We start from the raw sequence: 25,844 nt of genomic DNA, 5'->3' as shown, positions 1-25,844 counted from the left end.
TTCTCACCATGAACAACATAAACTTTTATTATTTTGGGGCAGTTTTTGTTTTATAAGTAGGGTCTTTAGCTACTATATTCTACTTATAGATAATATTCGGATGTTGATTTTTGAAATTTCTAATCAAAAATTTTTCCTTTAAATAACTGACGAGTAACTTGAAGAAATTTGAACTTGTCGCAGTGTATTTAAATTTTTAACTTTCATATAACTACTATTTAATTGAAGCTCTTATAATTACTTTGTAATTAATAAACACAAATTTTATAAATTTGAAACCCATTAAATTTTTGTACAAATATCTTAAAGTTGAGCGTAGTCCAATTTTTTCTCTTGGATTTTTAAATATTCTCATTATTTTTTTTTTCTCTTTCATTTTTAACTATCTATTTTAATATTAATTTTTTTTTTTCTTTTTCATCATTTTAGGTTTGCGCGTTAACAAAACGTGACATAATGCTTCAACCGGAAATGTTATCGTACAGTAGTAGTATTAGTAATAGTAACAGTAATAGTAATAGCGGTAGCAGCGGCAGCACTAGCAGCAAAAACAATAATAATGGTATTCATTTAGGTATTAATGGTAGACATCAACTACAACATAATAGCAATAATAATTATGGTGGTAGCATTGGTGGTGGTGTTAGTAATGGTGGTATTAGTACTGGTGGCGCTAATAATGGTGTAAATAGTCTAAGTCAACTAACAAATGGAGGTAGTAATAGTATTAAATCAAATATTGCTATAGCATCGGCAATTGCAAATGCTGGTCTCAGTTATGAAGATGTTCTTAATGATGATTTTCAATTTGATATGGATGGTCACGATGTTATGGTATTCTTACATATTCAAAAGACTGGCGGTACATCGTTTGGTAGACATTTAGTACGTGATTTGGATTTAAAGGTATGAAAAATAATATTATATCATTTTTAATTTTTTACACGTTTTTATTTTGAAAAAAAAAAATCAAAATAAAAAACTTGATATTTTTGGGTACAATATTTTTTCAGTATAGGAAGTAATAAATAATTTTTTTTTTCTTTTTTTCTTTTTTAAATAAATATTTTCTTATCTAAACAAAATAAAATCATTAGAAAATATTTTGGAAAAAACTGTAATCAAGAAATTTTAATTGAAATTTCTATTTATCCTTTAAATTTTGAACCTTAAGCTTCAAAATTTTGCCTATAATGTTTAGTAAACGACGAAATTGTATTGAATTTTCAAATTAAAAATTTAATCTCATGGTAACTTTAATAGTGGAAGTTATATTAATAATTTAAAAATATTGTTTTACAATTCGATCGTGTTTACGAACTTACCAGATTAGGTCGTCACGACGTTTCTATAACTTTAGACTTAGTCTAAAAGTAGAAGTACGTCCAGCCATGTCTCTGGGCTATATTGGCCAATGAACTTACCGCTGAACGCACATTGACACCCGGATGGAGTGATAACAAAACGACAAATTACTGCTGATTGAAGTGTGATCCCGTCTGGGTCGCAATGGCCTACTTAATCAAACATCCAAGCAGGGTTTCGAAAATGGGTTGCAAACTTATTGTAAAATAAATTCCGATCATGAAACGATGTAAAATCACGAACTATTTTGAAATCACATACTGTCTATAGTATATGTTCTATATCATATGTTATACTATATTTTGATATTGTATAATTAAATTTTAAAGCAAAGATTAAGATTTTAGTTCAAATTAAAAATGTGATTTGGATGAATTTCTATGAAATCTTCTATGAATACTTCTTATTGGGAATAACCTACTTTAATATTTGATACCTAGACTTGAAATTAGATATTAACAACTCCAATTTTGTTCAAAAAATTGTTTGTATAAGAGTTTGTGTCGCTTTCTTTATATTACTTTGACTATAAAGTCAAAACTATATTCTTTTTCTTATATAAAATAATGGTTGAATAATTGAAGTATTTAAGTAAAATTTTCGTCGTAAAATATCAATTTTTTGTCACGTATTTCTTTGGTTCCGAAAGCTTCATAAAAATTTTTTTAAATATTGGCAACCATCCCTTTGTCCAAAATTACCCTTATTACTTAATTCAGTTGCAAAGCAATTTCTTTCGCAAGAAGAAATAATATTCTTTTAAATATGCCGAACATATTTGTTTTGCAATGTCAATAATACTATTTCAATTTTACAAATTTTCTCAAACCCCAAATATAGATTTTTTGGTGTTCTCTGTTTAGTAGCTTGTATATCATGTGAATAACAAGATTTATCCTATATATTTTGTGGACCAAACTGTAAAATATAAATTCTAGATTAAAGAATTGCATTTAATTATGTTTTAAAAATCGCCTATCAATAGCATTTTATAGACAAAATTTAAAAAAAAAATGTAGGAATATTTAAGCAAGTACTCAAATAAGTTATTTTAAAGCAAAAAGTTTCATTGAAATTTGCAAACAAAATTGGAAATCTCATTTATATTCGGCAACACAAGCAAATATTCTCAATTCAATTGCACTTCATTGGAAATATACGAGTATTTTTTGAAAAAAAATCATCAATTGCTCTCAATTGAATAAAAAAAAAATTTGGTATATGTAATATATACAATAAGGATATAATCTATATACCCATACTAAAATTCATCAAAATTTCTGTAATTTTTCAAAACCTTTTATAATGTTATTTCCCACCAAAATTATGCAATCACTATAATATACAAAAACAAAGCCAAAAAACTATTCCGGAAAATGAAAGTTTCTATGAAAACTTTAATCCCAATATTACTCTCAATATTTATTTTTTTCTATATATATATACATACATTATATAAATTGGTTCTTCATATCCTTTATATTTATTAAAAATACATATACAATAATATACAGTCTTATACATATTTAATTATAAGCGATGTGGCAGCGAATATAATAACATTGAGAGTCATTGCTTTCCATTTCCTTTTTTAAATATTCAAAAAATATTTTTCAAAAAACTTTATATTTTTTTTTTTTGTGCTTTTGTTTTAAAGAGATCGGAAATCATGAGATTTAATTTCATTTTGATTTTGTTTTTTTTTTTTTATTTTATATTATTATACATGAATATATCCTGTAAGATTATCCACATACAAACAATTCATTTAAACAAAAATTTATATTCAGAATGCGATATTATTTTTGTGTTTTGTATTTTCATTAATTTAATTTTTACAGCAAACAAACAGAACAGAAACAAAAGTTATTTTTATAAACTATTGCATATTGATGTCATACCAATATACACGTACATACCTACTTATATAATGGTATTGTGTCGCCCACAATTGCAGTCAATTTTATAATTTTTATGTATAACGAATATAATGATTTCATATATTTTTTATACAAACAACCATTATTATTTTAACGTTCCCATATTACCACATTTATCTAATACTTCAGATTTTTCAGAGGTCTGCCAGATGACCAAATTTCTTAAGCAAAAAGTTGAATTTTTGAATCTCTGCTAAAATTTTTCCATGACCTCACATTAAAATTTAAAAATAATTTTAAATGTAATTGAAACGTATTCACAATCTCAAATTTCATGTTTTATCAATTAATGTTTTATTCAAACGAAAGTCCAGTATATTTTGTTTTGTTGAACATTCATTGATTAAAAGGCTAATTTGTCAATAACCAATAGTATGATAATGAAAACCTAATTGAACACAATTTAATTGTTTGTTTTTAACAGATTTTAACAAATTTAATGCCAGATTTTTTGTTAATGATGCCAGATTTTTCAAATTTTTTGGCAGAGTTTTCAAGATTTTTTATGAAATCGATATGGTAACGCTGATTATGTATACAAATACACAGATTATGTATTTAAAGTTGTTGTATTACGATCGTATATACAATTGATTATATGGAATAACCAATTTCAATGAATGTTTTATATTACTGGTGGGGTTAAGAAGAGTTCAAAGTGGATTTGAAAAAATCATACATTTAGAAACAAGAATAGAAAGATAAAATAGACGTGCCAGAGTTTTTTATATTTTTTTTTTTCATTTTCAACCACTTTTTTTTTTGTTTTTTAACTATTCTCAAATATTTTTTTTCTTTTGCCTCTTTGCCTGTTCTTCTTTTTTTTTAGTATTTTTAACCAATTTCAGACATTTATCGTCATATGAGGCGTGATATGATTTTAAATTTCGTATGGTGCTTTTTTTTTCAACTTAATTTTATTTATTTATTTTTTTGTTTTTTTTTGGATAATTTTGACTTTTTTTATTGCTTCCACTATAGCATTTTATCCCTCTGAGACGATTTGATCTGTAAAAGGACATCAAGTATATATTATGTATACACATATTTATACATGTATATGTATATGTAAGAAAAAAATGAGCATTAAAAATAAAAGAGGATAGAACCATTTTGATGTCCTGTAAGTATGTACGTATGTATGTATAGTATGCGAATGATAGTCACTTTTAAAATCACGTCCAATAAATGAATTTTTCTTTTTATTATTTTTCTTATATTTATAAGTCAATGAATTTTTACTTATTATTTTTTTTTCTGCTGTTTCCCCGAAAATATTATAAAAAAATCAGTTAGAGGAAAATACAGAATTTCATATTCCAATAATAAAATGAAAATTTGGACTTCAAAATCATTGGTTAAATGATTGTGACTGTGAGACTTTAAACCAAAGAAAATTATATAAAATTTCCATTAAAATGGTTAAAAACACTCAATAAAGAATTAAATAAAACTAAATTAAAAAGTAAATTTCATTTAGAATTTTAAAATTTTAAGCTGTTAATTATAGTAATAATATTATAATGATTATGGTATATAAGAAGTGTTGCAATATTCATACAATAAATTCGACACCCTATTGAAAAAATACAAAAGAAAAATAAACAAAAACCAGAAAAAAAGTAGAGTTGACTTTGTCAACTCTGTGATACCCGTACGAATTTGTTGTCCTATGTGCGAATAACTAATGTGCCATAACTAACTATGGGGCAGACTATGACTTTAAATTGGCGTATTACCATATTAATTTATGCAAAATTTCAGTACTATGTGTTTTTCAAAATACTGGTTGTGCACAACTACTATTGAAGTTGTATGGCAGCTACCAGAAAGATCCAAGAAATTTTAGCGAATTTTATCAAGCACATCGGCCCTACTAATATATTCACTTGTGTGAAATCTCAATATCACAGCTTTTATAGTTTCTGAGATATAGCCAAATAACTTTTGAAGTTGTATGGCAGGTACCAGAAGGAGCCAAGTAATTTCAACAACTTTTATGAGACACATTGGCCCTACTAATATATTCGTTCGTGTGAAATTTCAATACCATAGCTTTAATAGTTTCTGAAATATAGTCAAATAACTTTTAAAGTTGTATGGCAGGTACCAGAAGGAGCCAAGTAATTTCAACGACTTTTATGAGACACATTGGCCCTACTAATATATTCGTTTTTGTGAAATTTCAATACCATAGCTTTAATAGTTTCTGAAATATAGTCAAATAACTTTTGAAGTTGTATGGCAGGTACCAGAAGGAGCCAAGTAATTTCAACGACTTTTATGAGACACATTGGCCCTACTAATATATTCGTTTTTGTGAAATTTCAATACCATAGCTTTAATAGTTTCTGAAATATAGTCAAATAACTTTTGAAGTTGTGTGGCAGGTACCAGAAGGAGCCAAGTAATTTCAACAACTTTTATGAGACACATTGGCCCTATTAATATATTCGTATGTGTGAAATTTCAATACCATAGCTTCAATAGTTTCTGAAATATAGTCAAATAACTTTTGAAGTTGTATGGCAGGTACCAGAAGGAGCCAAGTAATTTCAACGACTTTTATGAGACACATTGGCCCTATTAATATATTCGTTTGTGTGAAATTTCAATACCACAACTTTTATAGTTTCTGAGATATAGCCAAATAAATTTTGAAGTTGTATGGCAGTTACCCGAACCGGTACCCCGATCACGTCCAATTTAAATAGGGTTCTGGCACTTACTACAATAAATCATTTGTGAAAATTTGGTGAACTTAGCTCAATTAGTTTTTGAGTTATCGTTCGGACGGACGGACAGACAAAGCTAAATCAACTCAGAATTTGATGCTGATCAAAAACATACACTTGAGTCTATATCTAACACCGTTATTTCTTAGCGTTACAAACGGTAAGGCAAATGTAGTATACCCTTCGAACATACGTTCGTACGGGTATAAAAACTAATTTTTCTTGTGAAATTTTGAAAAATTCATTTAATTCTTGAAAAGCTTCTTAATTAAGTTGCCATTAAATTAAGAACCTAATCGTGTATCTCGTAATTGTACTTGCCAAGTAAGAAGAAAGTGAGTATACTCGTAACTATTTTATATTTGTATATTGTAATTTTAGAGACAAAAAAATTACTTCATACTGCGTATTTATTTTTTTTTTCTAAAATCTGCACAAGATTTAATTACTTTATTTTTGGAGGTGAGACGTTCAGTCGATAAATTGAGAAAAAATGCAAGAATTCAATTAAAAATTGAGTAATCTTTTTGGAAAAATTAAATATCCATTAGAAAAACGGAAAATTCTGATTTGAAAATGAATAAAAAGTGAGAAGAAAAAGCGAGATAAACGATCAGGCCCTTAGTATATAAACTAAAAATTATTTTAATAATTTATTAAATTATAATAACGAATAACTTTAGAAATTTTCAGTGTTCATTTCATATTAATTAACTAACATTCAAATAGTTGCCTTTAAAATTGTTACATTTCAATTATCAAGAGACACCCTCAATATTTGCCAATAACATTCTCCAAAACTGAGAAATGATCACTTCGGAATTTTACAGTAACAAAAACAATATTCTCAATATGTATGTATATTGTATATAAAATATATAACGCAATATTGACTACCGGCCTATTTGATTGTTATTTATCTAAAATCAAAAATTCTAACGTTTTCGGATTTTATAATAAAAATTTTCTTTTTTTTTTTTCAATTTTATTTTCTCCCTACGTGTATATTATGCGCCATACCACATTCCAATTTTTCTATTTATAAAAAATTAAGAAATTTCTGTTGACCATTCGATTAAAGCTTTTAATCAATCACATTTTAACAATTCAATTCCCATGTTTTCTCTTCATTTATTCATCGATTCTTCTATTCTACTTCTTTTTTATACATGCATATATGTACATGTATAAATTTGGTTGTTTATTTTCTGTTTTTAGATACGAGTAATAAAATCAAAAATAAAAAATAAAAAGAAAATAAAAGTAAAAAAATTTTAATCAGATTATTTTGATCCTTCGAAAAAAAAAAAGATTTCTTTAAAAACGAAAATAAAAATTTTAAACGTGTAACTCACACACATATGTACATACTTATATTCACATATCCTCTCGTTTATACTCATATCCTTTTCGGAATTAATCGACTGATACAATTTGAGTATTAGGAATAATGAACTGTTACTAAGTTCAATTTTTATTTCAATTCAAAGATTGATGAAAGATTTGAAATATTCATAGGATCCTTCAATTTTCCTCTTTACAATATTATTAGAAACACATATGTGTATATATATATACTTATTCTATATTATGGATTTAAATTAATTGATTTGTGATAAAAAATAAAATTTAAAATTAAATCTTGAACATAAATACAAATTCTACGTTGAATGGTATAAAATTGCTAGAATATGAACTTACTAAATCAGACTGATATCCAATATTGTGTATGTTATTGAACAGCCAGTAATTAGCACTTGCAAGCTGAACTCTGTTTTAGTGTTTGGATATTTACTATTTGTCAAAAAAACAAAAAAAAAATAATATGTTTCTTCACTTATTCTGGCAAAAGGTCCTGCGTCGATGTATTCCTTCACTAGTGCACATGTGCCTCACAAAAACGTAGTTTTTAATATTTGTTTCTCGAGAAAAATTTTAAAAGTGACATTTGAAAAAAATCTGATGTGGTCGTCATAACCGATCGCAAAGTGTGTATGACAAACAATTCCAATTCTTTTCAATTTTAAGAAGTTAGTAAGCTTTTAGTAAACATACCTAGAAAAATGTAAATATGGCTATTAATAGAGTTTTACTTTATGCCATCCGAATTCTTTGAAAAGTTCGCCAGTTACTTCCAGTAGAAAACAGAACTCAAATATTAAACTTGAACAGATTTCGTCAATTATTTGGATTTAAAAAATTAAGATTTCGCTCTTGCTTCAGTTTCAGAGCCCCGATATTTCCAAAAAATTTAAAATTTATTTGTTTTAATACTCTGAGTTCAATTACTAAATTTTAAAGAAATCAGTTACTTATTTCTCTTTATATATGTAAAAATTTAATTCTGGCCCGTAGTAAACGTCAAGTTTCTGGCATTTTATTTCTTCCGAAAATTAACTGATCCCGCGTGCTATCAGGCGAGGCTTATATATAAAATTTCAGGGAAACAATGCAATAAGAATTTATGAAAGAGCTTTTTTTCTACAAAAAGCAGGTTTACCTTGATACAATGAGCCTAAGAATTCGTAAATATGTTATATGGTTTTTTTTTAACTAAAATCTAAAATATTGATTCAAATGCTGAAAACAAAATTGCTTTATCTAAATTATGAAAATATTTTTGAACATTATTTTCACTCAAGTTACATTGTACAAAAATTTTTCATGAAAACTCTCTTATAAAAATTAATTGATCTAGGAAACTTTCACCTCTTTTACAATCCGAAAAACTATTCAAACAATTTGCACCAAATTTTCCAGCTTCATAAGCATCATTATATTCCTTATCAGAATTATATTTTGAAGGTCTAAAATAAAATATTTTTTGTCATAATTTTATTAAGTTTTGTTATTAACAACACGTTATGAATACCTTAACACTTCATGAATAATCTCTGCCCAAATGCCCTGGTTTTCTGCATAATGTGCATTTTCACAAATAGCTCTTTTCAAACATTCTTTACCATTTCGACCGCCTTGATTTAATTTGGTTTCCATTAATGTGTATAAAACTGATCGAAATTTATCTTCTTTAAAAAATTCATTTTCATTAAAAAACGCAGATTTTACATCATTTAATGCTCTTTGTAACCATACTGGTTTCCATGTGCTATTTGTTGGCTGATCATAACCAGCTTGAAGATAATAAGTAGTTCGCTAAAATTTTTATAATAAATTACATTTACAAATTAATAAAACTTAAAAATAAATAGAGATACGATTCAAAAAAACCCCGGTAAAATATACCAATTGGCGATAAGGAACTCGATCATATAATCGAACTGCAGAAGAAATTCCAAAACGAACCCTAATAGTTCCACCATTTATTGTTACTAAAAATCTTTTTGCACGTCTATGATTTTCCCACGTAGTAAAATTTGTCATACTGTATAATGAATTGGCCAAATATGTCAAACATATTAAAAAATAACTAGAATAATGTGGAAATAAGAACTGTAATTAATTAAAATACATTGAAATCCAACAAGTACAATAATTTACAATATTTTCATTATGCATATACGAGGTGTTTCTCTCCAAACAGAAATTTAACTACTAGAATTTTAAATAAAATCTAAAAATCAAAAATATTGAGAAATTTATTACAAAAGTATGATAGACCAATTAAGAAATTTTTAATTAGCACATTTAATATTTAAAAAATAAAATTCAGAAGCATAACTTTTGAGGGGAAATAAATAAATAAGTTTACATTCGAACATTTTGTAAGACTACGTTTCATTAATAACCACACAGACAGATATTGTAACTGACGTTAATTTTTTCAACAACACAATATTGTGTTGGTACTTACGTACTATTCTATGTAGTAGAGCAACTAAGAAATTTTAATTAAAAATTATATTATGAACCAACAACTTCTTTTTGGTTATCTGGGTGTAAAATATTTGAATACATGGGTAAATCAAAATTAGGACGCTTATAATGGTTCATGTTACATAACACCCAACTAAAATTGTGCACTAATATCGTCATAACTTTGATTTTCTTATTTTCTCGACTGGCTTTGTTTTGTATTTTCTCGACTCGGCAAAATAATATCAAATATTTGTAGTAAAAACATTAAATTAGGTAATTGAAGCCTCTTTTCTCTGAAAATTTTTTGACATAGCAAAAATAAAGCACAATTTCAGTTGAAAAAAAAATACTTTTTAATTATATTACAACAACTTAATTTAAAAACTATAAAAGTGATGTAAATACATAAAATGGAGTCCCTATTGCATCAATCATTTTTACTTTTTTTGATCAATTGACATTTGTTTCCAAAACAATTTCGCAAACATTTAAAATAATTTACTAAAAAAGAATAAAAAGTGGTTGGTGTAATAGGGTCCCGTTTGAACTTAAATTTTGTTTTTAAAGTGATTGGCATTTAACAGTATAATCTAATATTTTTTCTAACATCCCTAAAGTATTGAAATCAAATTTTTTATATTACTTAGCTGTCACGTATCTGCCAAAGTATTATTCATTATTTTTTCGAAAAGTGTTTACACTTTAGTTTATAAAAAGAAAATATTTTTTGTTTGAGCGATGAAAAGGAAAAAGGTTTTCATTTTACTAATATTTTTGTTCTTTTGTGTTTGTTCTTTATTTCAAATAGCCTTGCTCTTAGTTTCAAGTATTAACATAATATACCAAACATTTTTTTAAAATTACGGAAGCTAATTAAAATTCTTTTAAAAAAATTAATTGGTCTAGAAAACTGTCACCTTTTCTACAATCAGGAAATGCACTTAAGCAATCAACTCTAAATTGTCCAGCTCTATAAGCATCATTGTATTCCTTATCAGAATTGTATTTTGAAGGTCTTAAATAAAATATTTTCTATGATAAATTTATTAAAATTAATTTTACGGCTTATGAATACCTCAATATTTCATGTATGATTTCTGCTAAAATACCTTGATTTTCTGCATCATATGCGTTTTCACATATAGCTCTTTTCAAACATTCTTTACCATTTCGACCACCTTGATTTAATTTAGCTTCCATTAATGTATATAAAATTGATCGAAATTTATCTTCTTTCGAAAAATAATTTTTATTTAATGTAGATTTTACACCATTTAATGCTCTTTGTAACCATACTGGTTTCCATATGTTTGTAGTTGGCAAATCATAACCAGCTTGAAGATAATGATTAGTTCTCTGGGAGAAATAAGCAAAAAATTTAAGATTTGTTTTAGTTGGAAATAGACTATGCGCATAAATTTTTTATGGATACCAATCGACGATAAGGAACCGGATCCATTAAAATTATTGAGCTAGAGAGTCCACAACGAAATCTAAGTGTTCCGCCGTTTGTAGCAACTAAATACCTTTTCTGACGTCTATGACTCTCCCACTGTGTTAAATTTGCCTTACTATTTGTAAATTTTAATAAATATGATGAAAAAATTAAAAAATAACTGAAAAAAAGGGAAAAATTAAAAAAATATTCAATTATAGGTAAAACTTTTTATTTACATAATTTTCATTCTGACTTATAAATATTGTCCTTAGGAGTAAATGACTGGTAAAAGATTTCGAAAGAATGACTATTTGTATTTGAAATTCAATTGTGAATTACAAAATTTGAAAAAAATCGATAGGCATAAAATGGAAATTTTTAATTAGCGTTGATTAAGTTTTTGTATATTTGTTTTATTTGTTGTTTTTTAATATAAAAATTCTCACATAGGCACATTTTTTCAGTATATATGCATTTTTCTATTGTGTGTACACTAATGATGATAATATTACGTTCGCCCAGTTAAAGGTTTATATACCTACGTGTATGTACTCGTATTTGGTGACACTTTGCCTAAATTTCAGTTCATTTAAAAAAGCCTCAAATTAGTTAATCTATTTAACACATCAAATAATTTGAAAATTAGGCGTGTTATTTTACAAATTAAATTCAGGCCTATCAAAAGAATAAAAAAAATATTTTTGCGGAATAAAATTTATTCTAATACACCTGCCTCAAATATACGGAAATGTACACATTGTGTCAAATATAATGAAAACACAAAAAAAAATACAAAATTTAGTTTAAAACTTAAATTTTAACCACATATTGTAAATAACGTAATAATATTGTAATTAACAGAAAAGGATGTTTTCCATTAAAAACAGTTTCTCTTTCAAAAAGAAACTAAAAGTGAATTTTTCAAAATTGCTTCACTAATTGCGCCAAATTAATTTTATATAATTTATTTTACAACAAATTCCAAATTTCAGTAACTTAATGCTTAAATTTTTTTCAGAATTCGCCTATTGTACCTCACTCAATTAGTTCCAAAATTATTCACAGAATTATATTTTTTTTAAATGAAATCTAGAATTTGAACTTAAATCTTTAACGTACATCTTCTCGGTCAACAATCTTGGTGTTGTAAATTTAAGAAACTACGTTATAGCTTCAATACTGCATTTTTTTAAATGCAAAACAATCTACAAAATTAATGAATTGGAACACAAATAATAGAGAATTTTTCTAAATGAAACAGATTTTACTAAAAGATTGTTGTAGTGCCCATATAACAAAAAGTAGAACTATATATTATAAAATTAATGTTATTCTAATATCGAATTTTCATAACCTTAGCTTTTGTTAGTTTTTAAATATTATGAGTAGCTACTCTTTGTATGTTTATAAAATTCAATTAAAATTTCATGAAAATTCTTTTACAAATATAATATGGTCTAGAACACTATCGCCTTTCTTACAATCTGGAAATAAACTTATACAATTTACATTAAATTTTCCAGCTTGATATGCATCAATATATTCTCTATCCGAATTATATTTTGAAGGTCTAAAATTAATAAAAATTATTTATGTTAATTTTATTTAACTTCGTTATTTGCTTTATGCATATAATGAATACCTTAAAACTTCATGTATAATTTCAGCCCAAAGTCCTTGGTTTTCAGCATAATATCCATTTTCACAAATTGCTCTTTTCAAACATTCTCTTCCATTACGACCCTCTCTATTCATTTGTACTTCAAGTATTGTATATAAAAGTGTTCGCAAACGATCATCTTTATACAATTGAAATTTTTCATAAGTTTCTTTTACTCCACTTAATGTTCTTGCCAACCATACCGGTTTCCAACTAGTTTGTAAAGGAACATCATAACTAGCTAACAAAGTATAGAGAATTAACTAAAACAAAATGAAAATGTCATAAAATTTTTAACACAATTTACAAACATATGCATGTTATACTCTGTAGTCTATAGACTTAATAAATAATCGAAAATTTTCAATTTCAATACATACCAATTGACGATAGGGTACTCTATCATATAAACGTACTGGAACAGATATACCAAGTCCTAGACGTACAGTGCCTCCATTATAAAAAACTAAATATCTTTTTGTGCGTCTATGTGTTTCCCATATTGTTATATTGGCTGTACTATGTGATAAACTAAGAAAAGACATCATAATTATTATAGAAAGCCTATAAAAAAACGAGAAAGTACACTTCATTAAGAAATAATATTATATTAATTAAATAGTTTTAACTATATTAACTTCATTAGTTGCATGAAATGTTATTCCGATGACCATGTAAGAAATACTATAGAATTATTGAGCTTTATTTTAATAAATGAGTTGTTTTTCAATAAAAAATAATTAAATTCATCATCAAATATAATTTAATTAACACATTTGCCGTAGTTAGAACAAGATCAAATACATTATTTATTTTTTAGATTATTTTTACTAATTTGAGGTTTATTGGCCTCATTTAAAATATTAGCTAAAAAAAATATGCTAATTATATTTTAAATCTTTTGATCACTTGTCTTTCATTCAAATATTTTCAACAATTATTCGACTTACTTTATTCAAAAAATGTTCGATAAAAAGACGAACTAGTTTTAATATTGTATAGTTTAAGGATAAATACAGTTGAAGTATTATACATACAATTATTCTAATAGAAGGCTTTTTTAATTCTGTTATACAGAAGGTGAAACTAACGTTTAAATTAAAATTTTAAAAATTTATATTTCATTTTCTATGTAAAAATAATATAATCCCATCAATGATAATAAACGTGTCTAATCACAATTTTAAAATTGCTCCTGTTTTATAGACTGGACTAGTGCGAAATGTTTATTACACACTTTAAATGTTTGAACTGTTCTGTGACTTTAAATCGAATGCAAACATTACAAACGGGCAATTGTAAAAGTTTTCCTATTCGAAAGTTTAAAATATTGAAAAGCCAAGATAAATTATTAAAGCTTATGAATATGGCTGTTTAATGTGTGGTTGAAAAATACTCTTGTGTTATTAAAATAACTATATCTCTAAAAGTGTATATGAATAGAAACTATAAATGCAAATTTATTACTAAGTAACATTCTTAAATTGAATCCATTTACAAATGCAACTGCGTGAATATATGAAATTATAAATTATTTAATAATATTTTAGTCAACTCTAGAAACGAAAAACAACATTTTTCAGTAATTATTTGTCAACATATATATTAATAAAACCCATACTCACTTTAACATTCACGTGACTTATATACATATATACTTATATTTTATTTATACATTGTTTTCACCGATTTGTCTAAAATAAGGGAGGGTATGTAAGTTCTCGGTGGAAACTTACTTCTTCATTGTAACAAACCGTAAATTAATTATTTTTAAAAAGATTTGTTCGGCCGTCAGTGCGCTTCTGTATCTCAAGTTCGGGTGAACTAATTTTCACAAAAATTTATATCTGAGTGGAATGGTAATTCCGATAGTAAACTCACAGCACTATATTTAACGGTGTTAATGTATTTAAAAAATATTGGTACGTTTGAAAACGTCAAAAATTATCAGTTTATCAGAAAATAAAATTTTTCACATTTTAGAATCACATATGTATAAAATTATTATTCTGGGGTTTGATCATTTCATGTTCGGACACCAACTAAAATTTTTCCTTTTATTCTTTAATAAAATGTTATGGAACCAATGTTCTATACTAAAATAAAATTTGTTGCACACTACTCGTTTTAATTTACAGATTTTATTAGGGTTTTATTGCATTTCTCTTATTTATCATAATAATAATTTAATCGTAATCATTTTATAGTTTACTGCATCTACTCTTTTACATAAAATTCATTTATAGGTTTTAAATAAAAGATGGAACAGTTTGTGAATAATTTGTGTTTGTTAGATTACTGCTTATAAAAAATACTAAAAATTTACACTGACCTTATTTAAAAATTTATTTTATTTCAAAGAGTGGTAAGAGTATAGAAAATTTTTAATTTTCGGTTCTTGCTGTCCATCCAAAAATCCCATTGTTGTCTTCAAACATTATTATTTTATTCTGACCATATTTCGTTTTTGTTTTTCTTCTTTTTATATTTTTTGAATATTTTGTTCATTAGCATTCAGTATAGAAATAAGTTTGGTTTGCATTGTTTCTCATCTTATTTTTATTTATTTATTTATTATTTAGTCCTAAAGCAAAATTTCTACTTATATATGTATGTATACTAATACTTAAACTGTTGATAAAACAAGCGTGACCAGAATGAATTATTAGTTTTTCTCATTGTTATCTCTTTTTTTGCATTTTAAATATTGACGAAGCGTTTCCAAACGTTTCCAAACGGAATAATTTTTATAGAATTTTTTTTTGTTTTTGCGATTTATCTACATACATACATCAATATTATTATTGTATTATCCTAAGTTTTATCAAAATATGAAATAAAGGATTCCTTTTTTTTTTTGGTTTTTTTGTAAGAAACTGTTTCTTAAAAATGAATGGTCTGTACCACCAACAAAGAGACTTGTCAACATATTGCATAATATTTGAATTTTAAATGATGACATTTTTCCTCCCAGGGTTTTGTATTTGTACATATACAGAAAAACAAAAAAACAAGAACAAAAAAATTACTACATGCTTCTTAGGCTTCAAAAAACTACAAAATGAAAGAAAAAAATATTATTTTATCTGACTTTGACAGGTTAATAATATTATGTATGCATATGTGTGTATGCATGTGCATGTGGTCATTCGTACAGTGACGTATCGTTGAATTTTACAAAGGAAAAATTTTAAAAATCGATTATTGAACAGTAACTAGTAATTACATTTGAAATTTGGTTTTGCTGTTCGAGTAGTCTTATTTTAGTTATTTCTTATTTCTAGTTTCTATAGCAATAAAACTAAAATTGAAACTCTGTAACCGTAACTTATGTTACATTTTCATCTTATTATTTTGTTATAATAATCGATGACCGTGCCATACGGAAGTAAGTACTTATAGGTCACATTTTATTTAATTAATACAAAATAATTTTTTAAGATCCAATTTTTTTTCTTTAAAATATTTGATAAATAAATAGCAACTTCTCTTACATTTTGTTTTTGAAAACTTGAATATATTTCTAAATATCAGAAATAAGTACATATTTCAGTCAGAAGGAATAAAAACATGAATTGAGAAAAGCTGTATAACTATTTAGATCCCGTCCGATAAAAGAAGAAATTCGAGTCTTAGAATATTTGTTACCAAAATTTTGACAAAAATTCTTTTTTTCACAACTAACTGCAATTCAATGATACGCCTTTAATACTCAGTTTCGAATAAACAATAATTGTCATTAGATAATATTTAAAATGAATAATTTGGAAGATTAAGATAATTTGTGTTCCCTTTTATTTGACTATGTACTTATACAGTAAAACACCACAAATTTGAAATTTCACTAATTTCATTCCTTATTTTAAAAAATTTCATTTTTTTTTTTTTAAAAAAACTAAACAAAACTAAAAAAATTCATTGCTGGTATTGTACTGTAAAAATATTTACTACAAATAGAACTAATAACAAAATTCAAAATAAAAGAAAAAAATGACTACATTTAATACTATTTTTTATTTTTCAGAGGCCTTGTGAGTGTCAAAGAAAACGTAAAAGATGTTATTGTTTTCGGCCGCATCGTAATGAAAATTGGTTATTTTCACGTTATTCAACCGGCTGGAAATGTGGTTTACATGCCGATTGGACTGAATTAACAAGTTGTGTTGATCAAGAATTAGATAAGAATGAGGGTGAAACAGCGAAAAGAAGATATTTTTATATAACATTATTACGTGAGCCTATCTCAAGGTATATGTCAGAATATCGTCATGTTAAACGTGGTGCAACATGGAAAGGATCAAGACATTGGTGCCTTGGTAAACATGCAACAACTGCTGAATTACCACCATGCTATACAGGTATGAAAAAGAATTTTTTATTGTTATCTTTTATATTTTTTTTACATTTTTTTTCTTCTTTTTTCATTTATTTTATTTCTTTTTTATTATGATTTTTATTGCGGTATTTAGTTGAATTCAATTTCTTGCTTCAAAAAATATCCTTATATAGAAGTGGTTTTGGAAAATTTTATGCAATACAAAATGAATTTTTAAATTTTTTTTTTCTCTCTTCTACATTGCACAATAGAGAATGGATGAGTTTAAATTCTATTTTTTTTTAGAAAGGAATAAATGTGAAATAAATTTTTCAATAAATTTAAGATGAATAACTATTTCTTTGAGGTGGCATAAATTTAAAATTTTTGAATATACAGAAGTAGATTTTAAAAAAGTTCTTCATAGTAAAAGAAATATGTGTAGATTAAAATTGATTTTAAATGGGATTTAAGAAAGTCTCCTTTTTGAATGGCATTGTTAGAATTCTTCTCTCTCTTGCATTGTCAAATATGGTTTTTTAAAAGGAACTTTCAAGTTCTTGCTTTGATTATGCAAGTATACCAAATATTTTTAATGCAAAACCAAATTTTTTTTTATTTTCAGCAAATCTTATAAAATATAAAAAGTTTTCAAAATAAATTTATGTTAGTAGTTGGATTAGAAGTGCTATAATCGAAATATTCATTCAAAATTATTTAAGTAATTCACTTTATACATCTATAAATTGGTGTACATTTAATTTTAATAACCAAAATGTTAAAATTTCTGCCATTCATTCAATTTTTATTGTCAGTTTTATTGAAATAAATAAATAAATAGTTTTAGAATATAAACATTCTTAAATTCCAGTAGCTATATTTTAAAATATTGGCTAAGTGAAATATCTTAAATTATAAGTATATGTAAACCTATAAAATCAAATAAAAAATCGCTTCACTAAATGACATATATGTAATCGTTTAAATAACTTATTAAATTTAACATTAAACGAATAAGGATGTGGTCGGCTCACGACCGAAAATTTCCTTAAAACAAATATTTCAAATTCTATAATAGAGCTAAAGTTATAATACCTAAACGATGTAAATCAGATTCTTAATAATTTCTGATATAAGATTTCACTTTTATTGATACACAGATCTAAAATATCAAATTGAAATCACTGAAATTTCAGTTCATTAAAAATTTTCAACCTGAGAAAGTCAAGATACACGAGTTCACATGTAAACCAACCGATACACGCTAAAAATAGTTTCTAAAAAAACTCTGTATCACAGAGAAATGCATTTTTTGGTTGGAAAATCGTGAAAATTTGATGCTATCGCAATGCCTCGTCTATTGACCGTATGCAATGCGGTCGGTAAAAATAGAAAACAATTTACTTTGGACAATCTTTATTTTATTAAAATCTTTGTTTAAAAGTTAATAGTTCCAAAGATACAGGTTTTTTAACAAATATTCACAAAATTTTCACTAACCTAAGTATTTTTGCTTATAACTTCCATTTCAATTAAAACAGAATCTTTAAACAAAGAGTTTTCAAGAGGATTAGACGGAGCTTGATCTATTAAAGAGTGTAAAATAATACATCACATTATTTTATAATTCACGTACTTTCGGCAAGCGTTCAAACTTTAGTAACTTTTTTCCATTTTTTATTTGTCTTTTATTTTCTCCCGGAATTTAAATAATATTTTATCAAAACTATTTGAATGCCAATAATTAAAAGAATCTGTTAAAAGGTGGAAACTTAAACAAGATGTCGTCATTTTCACGTATCATAATTCTCAATTATTCTTATAATTCAAATGTAATAAATTTTGGGTTTTTCGTACTTTTTGCTACAAATAAGCTATTCAGGGGTGCTGTGTAAATCTTTTAATCAAAAATAGTTACATTAATTTTAAAACTTGTATTAACAACATTCTAAAACCAACATAAATTATAGTTGAAGAATTATTGACAATTTTTTAAAGGTTTGTTTTTCTTCATTAAAAAATATGTTAGAAATTTTAAATAATAGTATACTTTTCGGCGTACCTATATTTTAAAAATGTAAAATTTTTGTCAGAAAATTTGTTTATAATATCATGAATTAAAATCTATAGAAAACTGAATTGCTAAAAATTACCATATAGTAAAATACCAGAAATCTCGCACTTATAAAATTTTTTTAATTTTAAATTCAAATTGCATTTATTGCAGTCCACACATTTTTAAATGAAACAACATGATTGTCCCAAATAAGATTGACTACTCCTTTACTTATTTTTGAAGAAAAAAAAACAAAAAAAGTAAAAGACAAAATATCAAATCAAAAAATCAATGTTAAAATACGCGATGTAACATCTGAATAAAGAAACAATTCAAAAAAAAAAAGGTATTCTTCTTCAGATATGCCCATAAACGAAAAATTCAATTGGGTATTGTTCTTTCACAATTTGATTATTTGTTATTTTCAATTTTTTTATTTTTTTCTCTAAAAATGCGATTACCTTTAATGTTTATTGTTCTATAATATATATATGTTTATATGTATATAGAAAATTATTATTTTTTTCCTGTTTGTTGCGCTGTTTTTTGATCATGTTCTTTTCTTCTTGTATAGTTTAAACTTTACCTTTATTTTCAATTCATGAAATTTTTTTTTTTTTTCGAAAAATAATGTTTCTTATATGGAATCCCATATAAAGAAAGACAATTTTTTTTTCTAGTATTTTCATATATACATATTCATATAGCTATGTGTTACAGCCATATAGAAACAATTTGACTTGTATACATTACATTTATATTTTTACCATATCCTTATACACTATACATGATTGGATATACACACGTTAATATGTATGTACTTCTTTGTACAGTAATATAAAAATTTACTCATACTTTTAATATTTTATTTTTTATTTTTATTTTTTCGAATATTTATTACCATTTGGATTTAAAAATCTTAAAGATAAACATTAAATCGTTTACTTATATCCTTTCAATTTATACAGTGGATATAAAATAATAAAAAAAAATAAATAAAATATTTTGAACATTTTAACGTCTCTTTCTCCTTTTTTTTCAATTCAAAATGTGCAAAAATATTTATTGAATTTAAAATGTTTCAATAAATTTCATCATTTTATTATTTTTATTTGAGAATATTTTTGATAAGTGAAATTCAAACAAAATAAAATTATTTTAAGTTTTGAGTAATTTCTTATAAATTCGTTTGGAAAATTTGTTCAAGGAACTACAATAATTATTGTATACTCAATGTGTTATCATTTAAATATTTTGAATATATTTTGAATGTTTTATGTAAATATTCAAATGTTTCAACAACTGTGATATAAATTTAAATTTGGTACAACGGAAATCTTTTAGCTATACGGTCGGTCTTAGTATTTACGAACCTTTTTTATAAAATTTTTTAATTACGGCCGGTCTTAGTATTTACGAACCTTTTTTATAAATATTTTACTTCTCTAGCTATTTATAATAAAGATTATAAATAGCTAGAGAAGTAAAATATTTAAGTGATATAAAATTAGTCTCGAAACATTAAAGTTAAAATTTAAATTTAGAATTTACCTATTTATTTGTTATTTTGTTCAGTTTATGTTCCCCACTTCCTTGTTTAACATTTTTATCGAATGGTCAGATATCATTAAAAATATCTGACCATTCAATGATTTTATCAATTGCCATTCATCTAACAAAACCGAAAACTTTCCGCCTTTTCGGTAATGTGGCCCAAAATCTATTGTATTCGTTATTTTGATTAAAAATAAATTTTATTGTTTTATCAAATTTTTAATGAAAATATAATTTTTAGGTAAAATAGAAATTAGATTTACAGAAATTATAGCTTTCACTTAATTTAGCTTCATATTAATAGTATTTATAACTTAAATACTAATTGCTTCTTTTTCTGCTTTCAAAAGACACCATTTTTCCAAAAAAAAAAAAAATTTAACGCGTACCCATCTGCAGTGGAAGGAATTTTGTTAATAAATTCATGTTAGTCAAAGTATTATTTATTTTGAATAAGATTTTTTCTCATTTCCCCCATCCTCCAAGTTATTACTCTCAAAATTTGTGAAAATACGTTTTTTTTGAAAATTCACTGTACTCAAACTATAAAACGTATTTGAAAATTATGCAGCGCAGCGAGGACTTACTCTTTCTACAAAAAAAAAAGCTATAGGCTTTATATACCAAACTACATAGTTGATCATATAAATTAACAATAAAATCCGTTTTCTCAAATAGGTTTTCTTTTAATTTTTGGGACAAATTTTGCTTATCTTAATTTTTTGTGTCAAAATTTATAAAATTAAAATTTTCGATACATTATATTTCCGAAAGTGCAAGCATTTACAAATTTCTATAAGTTCATAAAGCAAACGCTAAATTCAATGCCATGGAAAAATATAATAAATTTCCTTAATTCGGAAATTAACCTTTAAATTCAAGCATTAAGCTAAGACCTCTTTAAATTTTTGTTTTTTGTTCCCTCCGAAATGTATGCAATCTTTTGAAATGTGGTGTATAATTGAAAATAATTTAAAAATGTAATAAATTTTTTTAAGAGCAGTATTTTCACTTCTTTAAGGAAAGAGTGCTCAAATTTATTGATATGCAAAACATGAATCTTACACTGTTAACTTCGGTTTTAGTTTGAGCCATACATACATATTTAGGTTTTTATCAAATTAATTAAATAATTTTGTCAAACAAATTTTGTATTAAATATTTTCAGTTTTTGAATTTATTCGTTAATCTGGAAAGCTTTTAAAGAAAAATTAATATTTTACAATGCGCAAAATTATATTGTAATATAAATGTTTCATCTTAAAACCCATAAGTTTAATCGACTACATTTTTTAATAAATTTATGAAGTTGCTGAATTGCTAACTCTTTATTTATCCTTCGGTTGTCAAATTTAAATATTTTAAAGATATCATTTTACATTTTTTGATTTTTTCGCTTTAAAATTATTATTATGCAATCTGGAAGTTAATAAAAAAATTTTTTATTGATTGTTTGTAAATTATTTATGACTTTTTATTTTTTTCCACTTTATTCATTTTTTTTTTTATTATTTTTTACATTCTATCTTTTTACATCTCCTTTAAACAGTTATATTATGTGTTCTCAATTTTATAACTTTTCATTTTCTGCACATTATTTATGATATTTGTTTTTTAGCATAGCTACAACTTATATTCGAATACTCGTATAAATATCATACACATACATATACGTAGTTAGTTTATATTTTCCCATTTTTTTAAATAAAAATTTTCGTTTGAATATTTCATAAAATAATTTCATGTTTCTTGTTTTTTTTATTTCTTTAATATAGGAAAAGATTGGTTGGATGTAACGTTAGATCAATTTGCAGCATGTGAAAGTAATTTAGCAGCTAATAGACAAACAAGAATGTTAGCTGATTTAGCATTAGTAGGTTGTTATAATAGAAGTGCAATGCCAAAACATGAAAGAGATCGTGTTATGTTAGCTAGCGCTAAAAGAAATTTAGTTGCAATGTCATATTTTGGTTTAACAGAGTATCAAAAAGTAAGTACGAATTGAAAAGCCATATAGAAAAAAAATCATATTTTAATATAATTTTTAAATAAAATTGAATAAATATTAAATTTTATTAGTAATAATGAATTAATATAATTATTTAATTATTTTTAATTAAAATAATTATAAAATATGCACATAAAATATTTTAATATTTTAAATATTTGTTAAATTTTCTAAATTATACTTAATTTTTCATCCTCCACCTATACATTCACAGATGTCACAATACATATTCGAAGAAACATTTAATTTACGTTTTGCTATCCCTTTTGAGCAACATAATACAACAATATCAACAGCAGCTGTGAATAGCTTAAGACCTGATCAAAGAAAAAAAATTGAGGAATTGAATGCCTTAGATGTTGAGCTTTATACATTTGCAAAAAACTTATTATTTCAAAGGTATAGTACGTATACAGTTCATATATAAAAAAGAATGCATAACATTACAGAATTAAAACATTACAGTACTTTATATAAATTTTTTTTATTTATTGTTTATTAATTTAATTCAATAATATTAGTATTTCTTAAAATTATTGTTCTGTCACTTTAAGGTTGTTATTTAAGCTAAATAAATTAATACAAACGAATTGAAGATCAAAAGGAAAGTGGTTTTAGCTAAATGAGCAAAAACCAGTAATTAAACTAACAAACAAAAGACAGTATGTACAAAACTAGTTTAAAAAATTGAATAGAAAATCTGCAAGCATAAATCGAAACAATTGTTGCTCTAGCTACCTGTAATCAGAATACTTTTAAGCTTTCCAACTAAGCGAAATAAATATTATAAATAAAATTATAAAAGAAACACATTATTTTCTAAAATTTTATATTTGACTTAATGGTTTTCCAAATATTCATTCACATTTATTTCACAAATTTTAAGAAACGCAAAAAATACGCAGATACGCAAAGATTTAAGATACGCAAAAAACGTTATTCCCAAAATTAAAAACCGCATTTTAGACTTCAGCAGTCTTGGAAAATTTTTAATACATTATCGAAAAAAAATATTGTTATTTAAAAAAATCGAAAACATTTTCAAATATTCTTATTTTAAATAGTTGTGATGTATTAATAAAAGTACTATTGAGTTCGTTTTGTGATCGTGAAGTATCCTATATAAAAATCATTCTGGAGCATATCTGAATGTATTGTCATTACCAGTCAAAAAAAACCTGTCTCTAAAATCCTTCTAAACCAGATAGAAGAAGACTATTGTAAATCATTGTTTGTGCCTAAGATCTACAGGGTTATATACATTATATTAATGTAGAAAACACTGTATAAAAACATATATTTTTAGCATTAGTTTATGAATGCAAAATAATTTTTGTGAAACATTAGCTCAATGAATCTATTAATTTTTGGCTAAGTGTCGAACATTTGAAAATGTACCTCGATCTATATATATATAACAAATCTATATGGATAAATATTATAACCGATATTTTTACTATCGTGTTCAAAATATAATTTGTTTTAAATAAGTGTTAGTACTAATTTTAATAAAAAATTGTTATAAATTTAATTTAGAACATATTTGACAAAAAGAATAAGAACTCTTCCAAATTCAAATCAAATCCAAACTTTTTTTTGAGCAAAATATTTAAAATCCCTTTGTTTCTCGTAAGTAGATCTTTTATTGTAAAGCGTAACCTTTATTTGAAATTAATTTTTGTAAAGCTTTAAACCACTTACATAAAAATTTTGAGAATTTGAAGGTTCCCTTAAATATTCTCTTAATTTATTATATTGTGCAAAAATTACATTCAAAAGTTTTATTAATTAAAAAATATTTTGAATATAAAAAAATTATATTCAAAAATTATTTTTCTTACTGTCATTTCAACTAATATCTTTTACTCTTTAGAAAATTAATTAAAATTTCAGGACCAAAATATTGTTTTTATGTTTTAAGTTTGAGGATGCTTGCTATATTGTTATAATTTATTAGATATTATAATAATTTAAAATATTTATTTTTTCTAATTTTAGATTTCAAAGGCTAAAGGCCAAAGATAATGATTTTAAAAGACGATTTGCTAATTTAGGTAATATACATTATAAACAAGGTGTTACAGAATTCAATTGGGATAGTAATATTGATGAAACTGCCGCTATTATCAGCACGGATCATTGATTTTTTTTTCTTTATACATGTATAGTATAATTAAATTTAAAAGTCATTAAAAAAAAAACAAAGTAGATCTAAAACGAAAACAAAATAACATCAAAATATTAAACTATAAAATTTTAGTATATTTAAAATTATAAATTAAAGAAAAAAGATTTTTTTTATATAATGTATTATATAAATAATTAAATTAAATAGTAAAATCAAAATCTTTTTTTTTATTTTTTTGTTTTTGGCATTATATACTATAAATAAAGTTGTAAATAAATTAATTAAAAGTAAAATTTTTAAAAATTAAGATTAAAATACAAATATGAATATAAAACTAAATAAAAAAAATATATATATATATAGTTTTAAAATAATATTAATAAAGTAAAACAAAATGAATTTTGAATTAAAAGAAACGTAACCAAAAATTATATTTAAGTTTAATTTTAATAGCAATAGTTGCATAATTAAAACAATACCACACTGTATAGATATAAATATAATAATAAGAAATTTATTTAAAACTAAATAATATTAAAATTAATAAAATATAAAAATTTAAGAACAAGTTAACGAAAGGCTGATTTTTATGTATGTAAATTATTAAAAAATTAAAAAAAAAATAAACAAAAATTAAAATAAAAATATCAAAAACAAAATCACATAAAGATATTTAAAGGAAAAAAAATCTTAAATTAAAAAATGAATGTTTTGTCCTCTTGATTTAAAAGAAAACATTTCTTTGTCATAAATTAATTATGTTCACTTTTTAAACATTTTCATATTTTAATTAATCATATTTCGTTTTTACATTACGTTAAATTAT

General features: G+C 24.5%; 1 protein-coding gene across 2 annotated transcripts; it reads left to right on the top strand.

Annotated features, from left to right (window-relative positions):
- Nucleotides 1–433: 433 nt before the first annotated feature.
- On the top strand, nt 434–25,257 carry LOC129609697 (heparan-sulfate 6-O-sulfotransferase 3-B). 2 transcript variants are annotated; one of them, XM_055521802.1, is made up of 5 exons: nt 434–906; nt 16,982–17,315; nt 22,658–22,872; nt 23,105–23,289; nt 24,889–25,257. In XM_055521802.1, the coding sequence occupies exons 1-5, from the start codon at nt 457–459 to the stop codon at nt 25,031–25,033; spliced, it is 1,329 nt and encodes a 442-aa protein (XP_055377777.1). In that variant the 5' UTR covers nt 434–456; the 3' UTR covers nt 25,034–25,257. The 2 variants fall into 2 exon arrangements, with proteins under 2 accessions (XP_055377777.1, XP_055377778.1); XM_055521803.1 differs by having other exon boundaries at nt 23,105–23,294; nt 24,889–25,035.
- Nucleotides 25,258–25,844: the final 587 nt, after the last annotated feature.

The sequence above is a fragment of the Condylostylus longicornis genome, unplaced genomic scaffold, assembly GCF_029603195.1.
Source record: "Condylostylus longicornis isolate FDR11 unplaced genomic scaffold, ASM2960319v2 ptg000040l, whole genome shotgun sequence".
Classification (NCBI taxonomy): domain Eukaryota; kingdom Metazoa; phylum Arthropoda; class Insecta; order Diptera; family Dolichopodidae; genus Condylostylus; species Condylostylus longicornis.
Note: the sequence above shows the minus strand (reverse complement) of the source record. Positions and strands in the feature narration are given on the sequence as shown.

Coding starts and splice junctions, on each gene's coding strand:
- LOC129609697 (XM_055521802.1), top strand. CDS start 457: ATGCTTCAACCGGAAATGTTATCGTACAGTAGTAGTATTAGTAATAGT. Junction 907..16,981: donor TACGTGATTTGGATTTAAAG/GTATGAAAAATA, acceptor TTTATTTTTCAG/AGGCCTTGTGAGTGTCAAAG. Junction 17,316..22,657: donor ATTACCACCATGCTATACAG/GTATGAAAAAGA, acceptor TCTTTAATATAG/GAAAAGATTGGTTGGATGTA.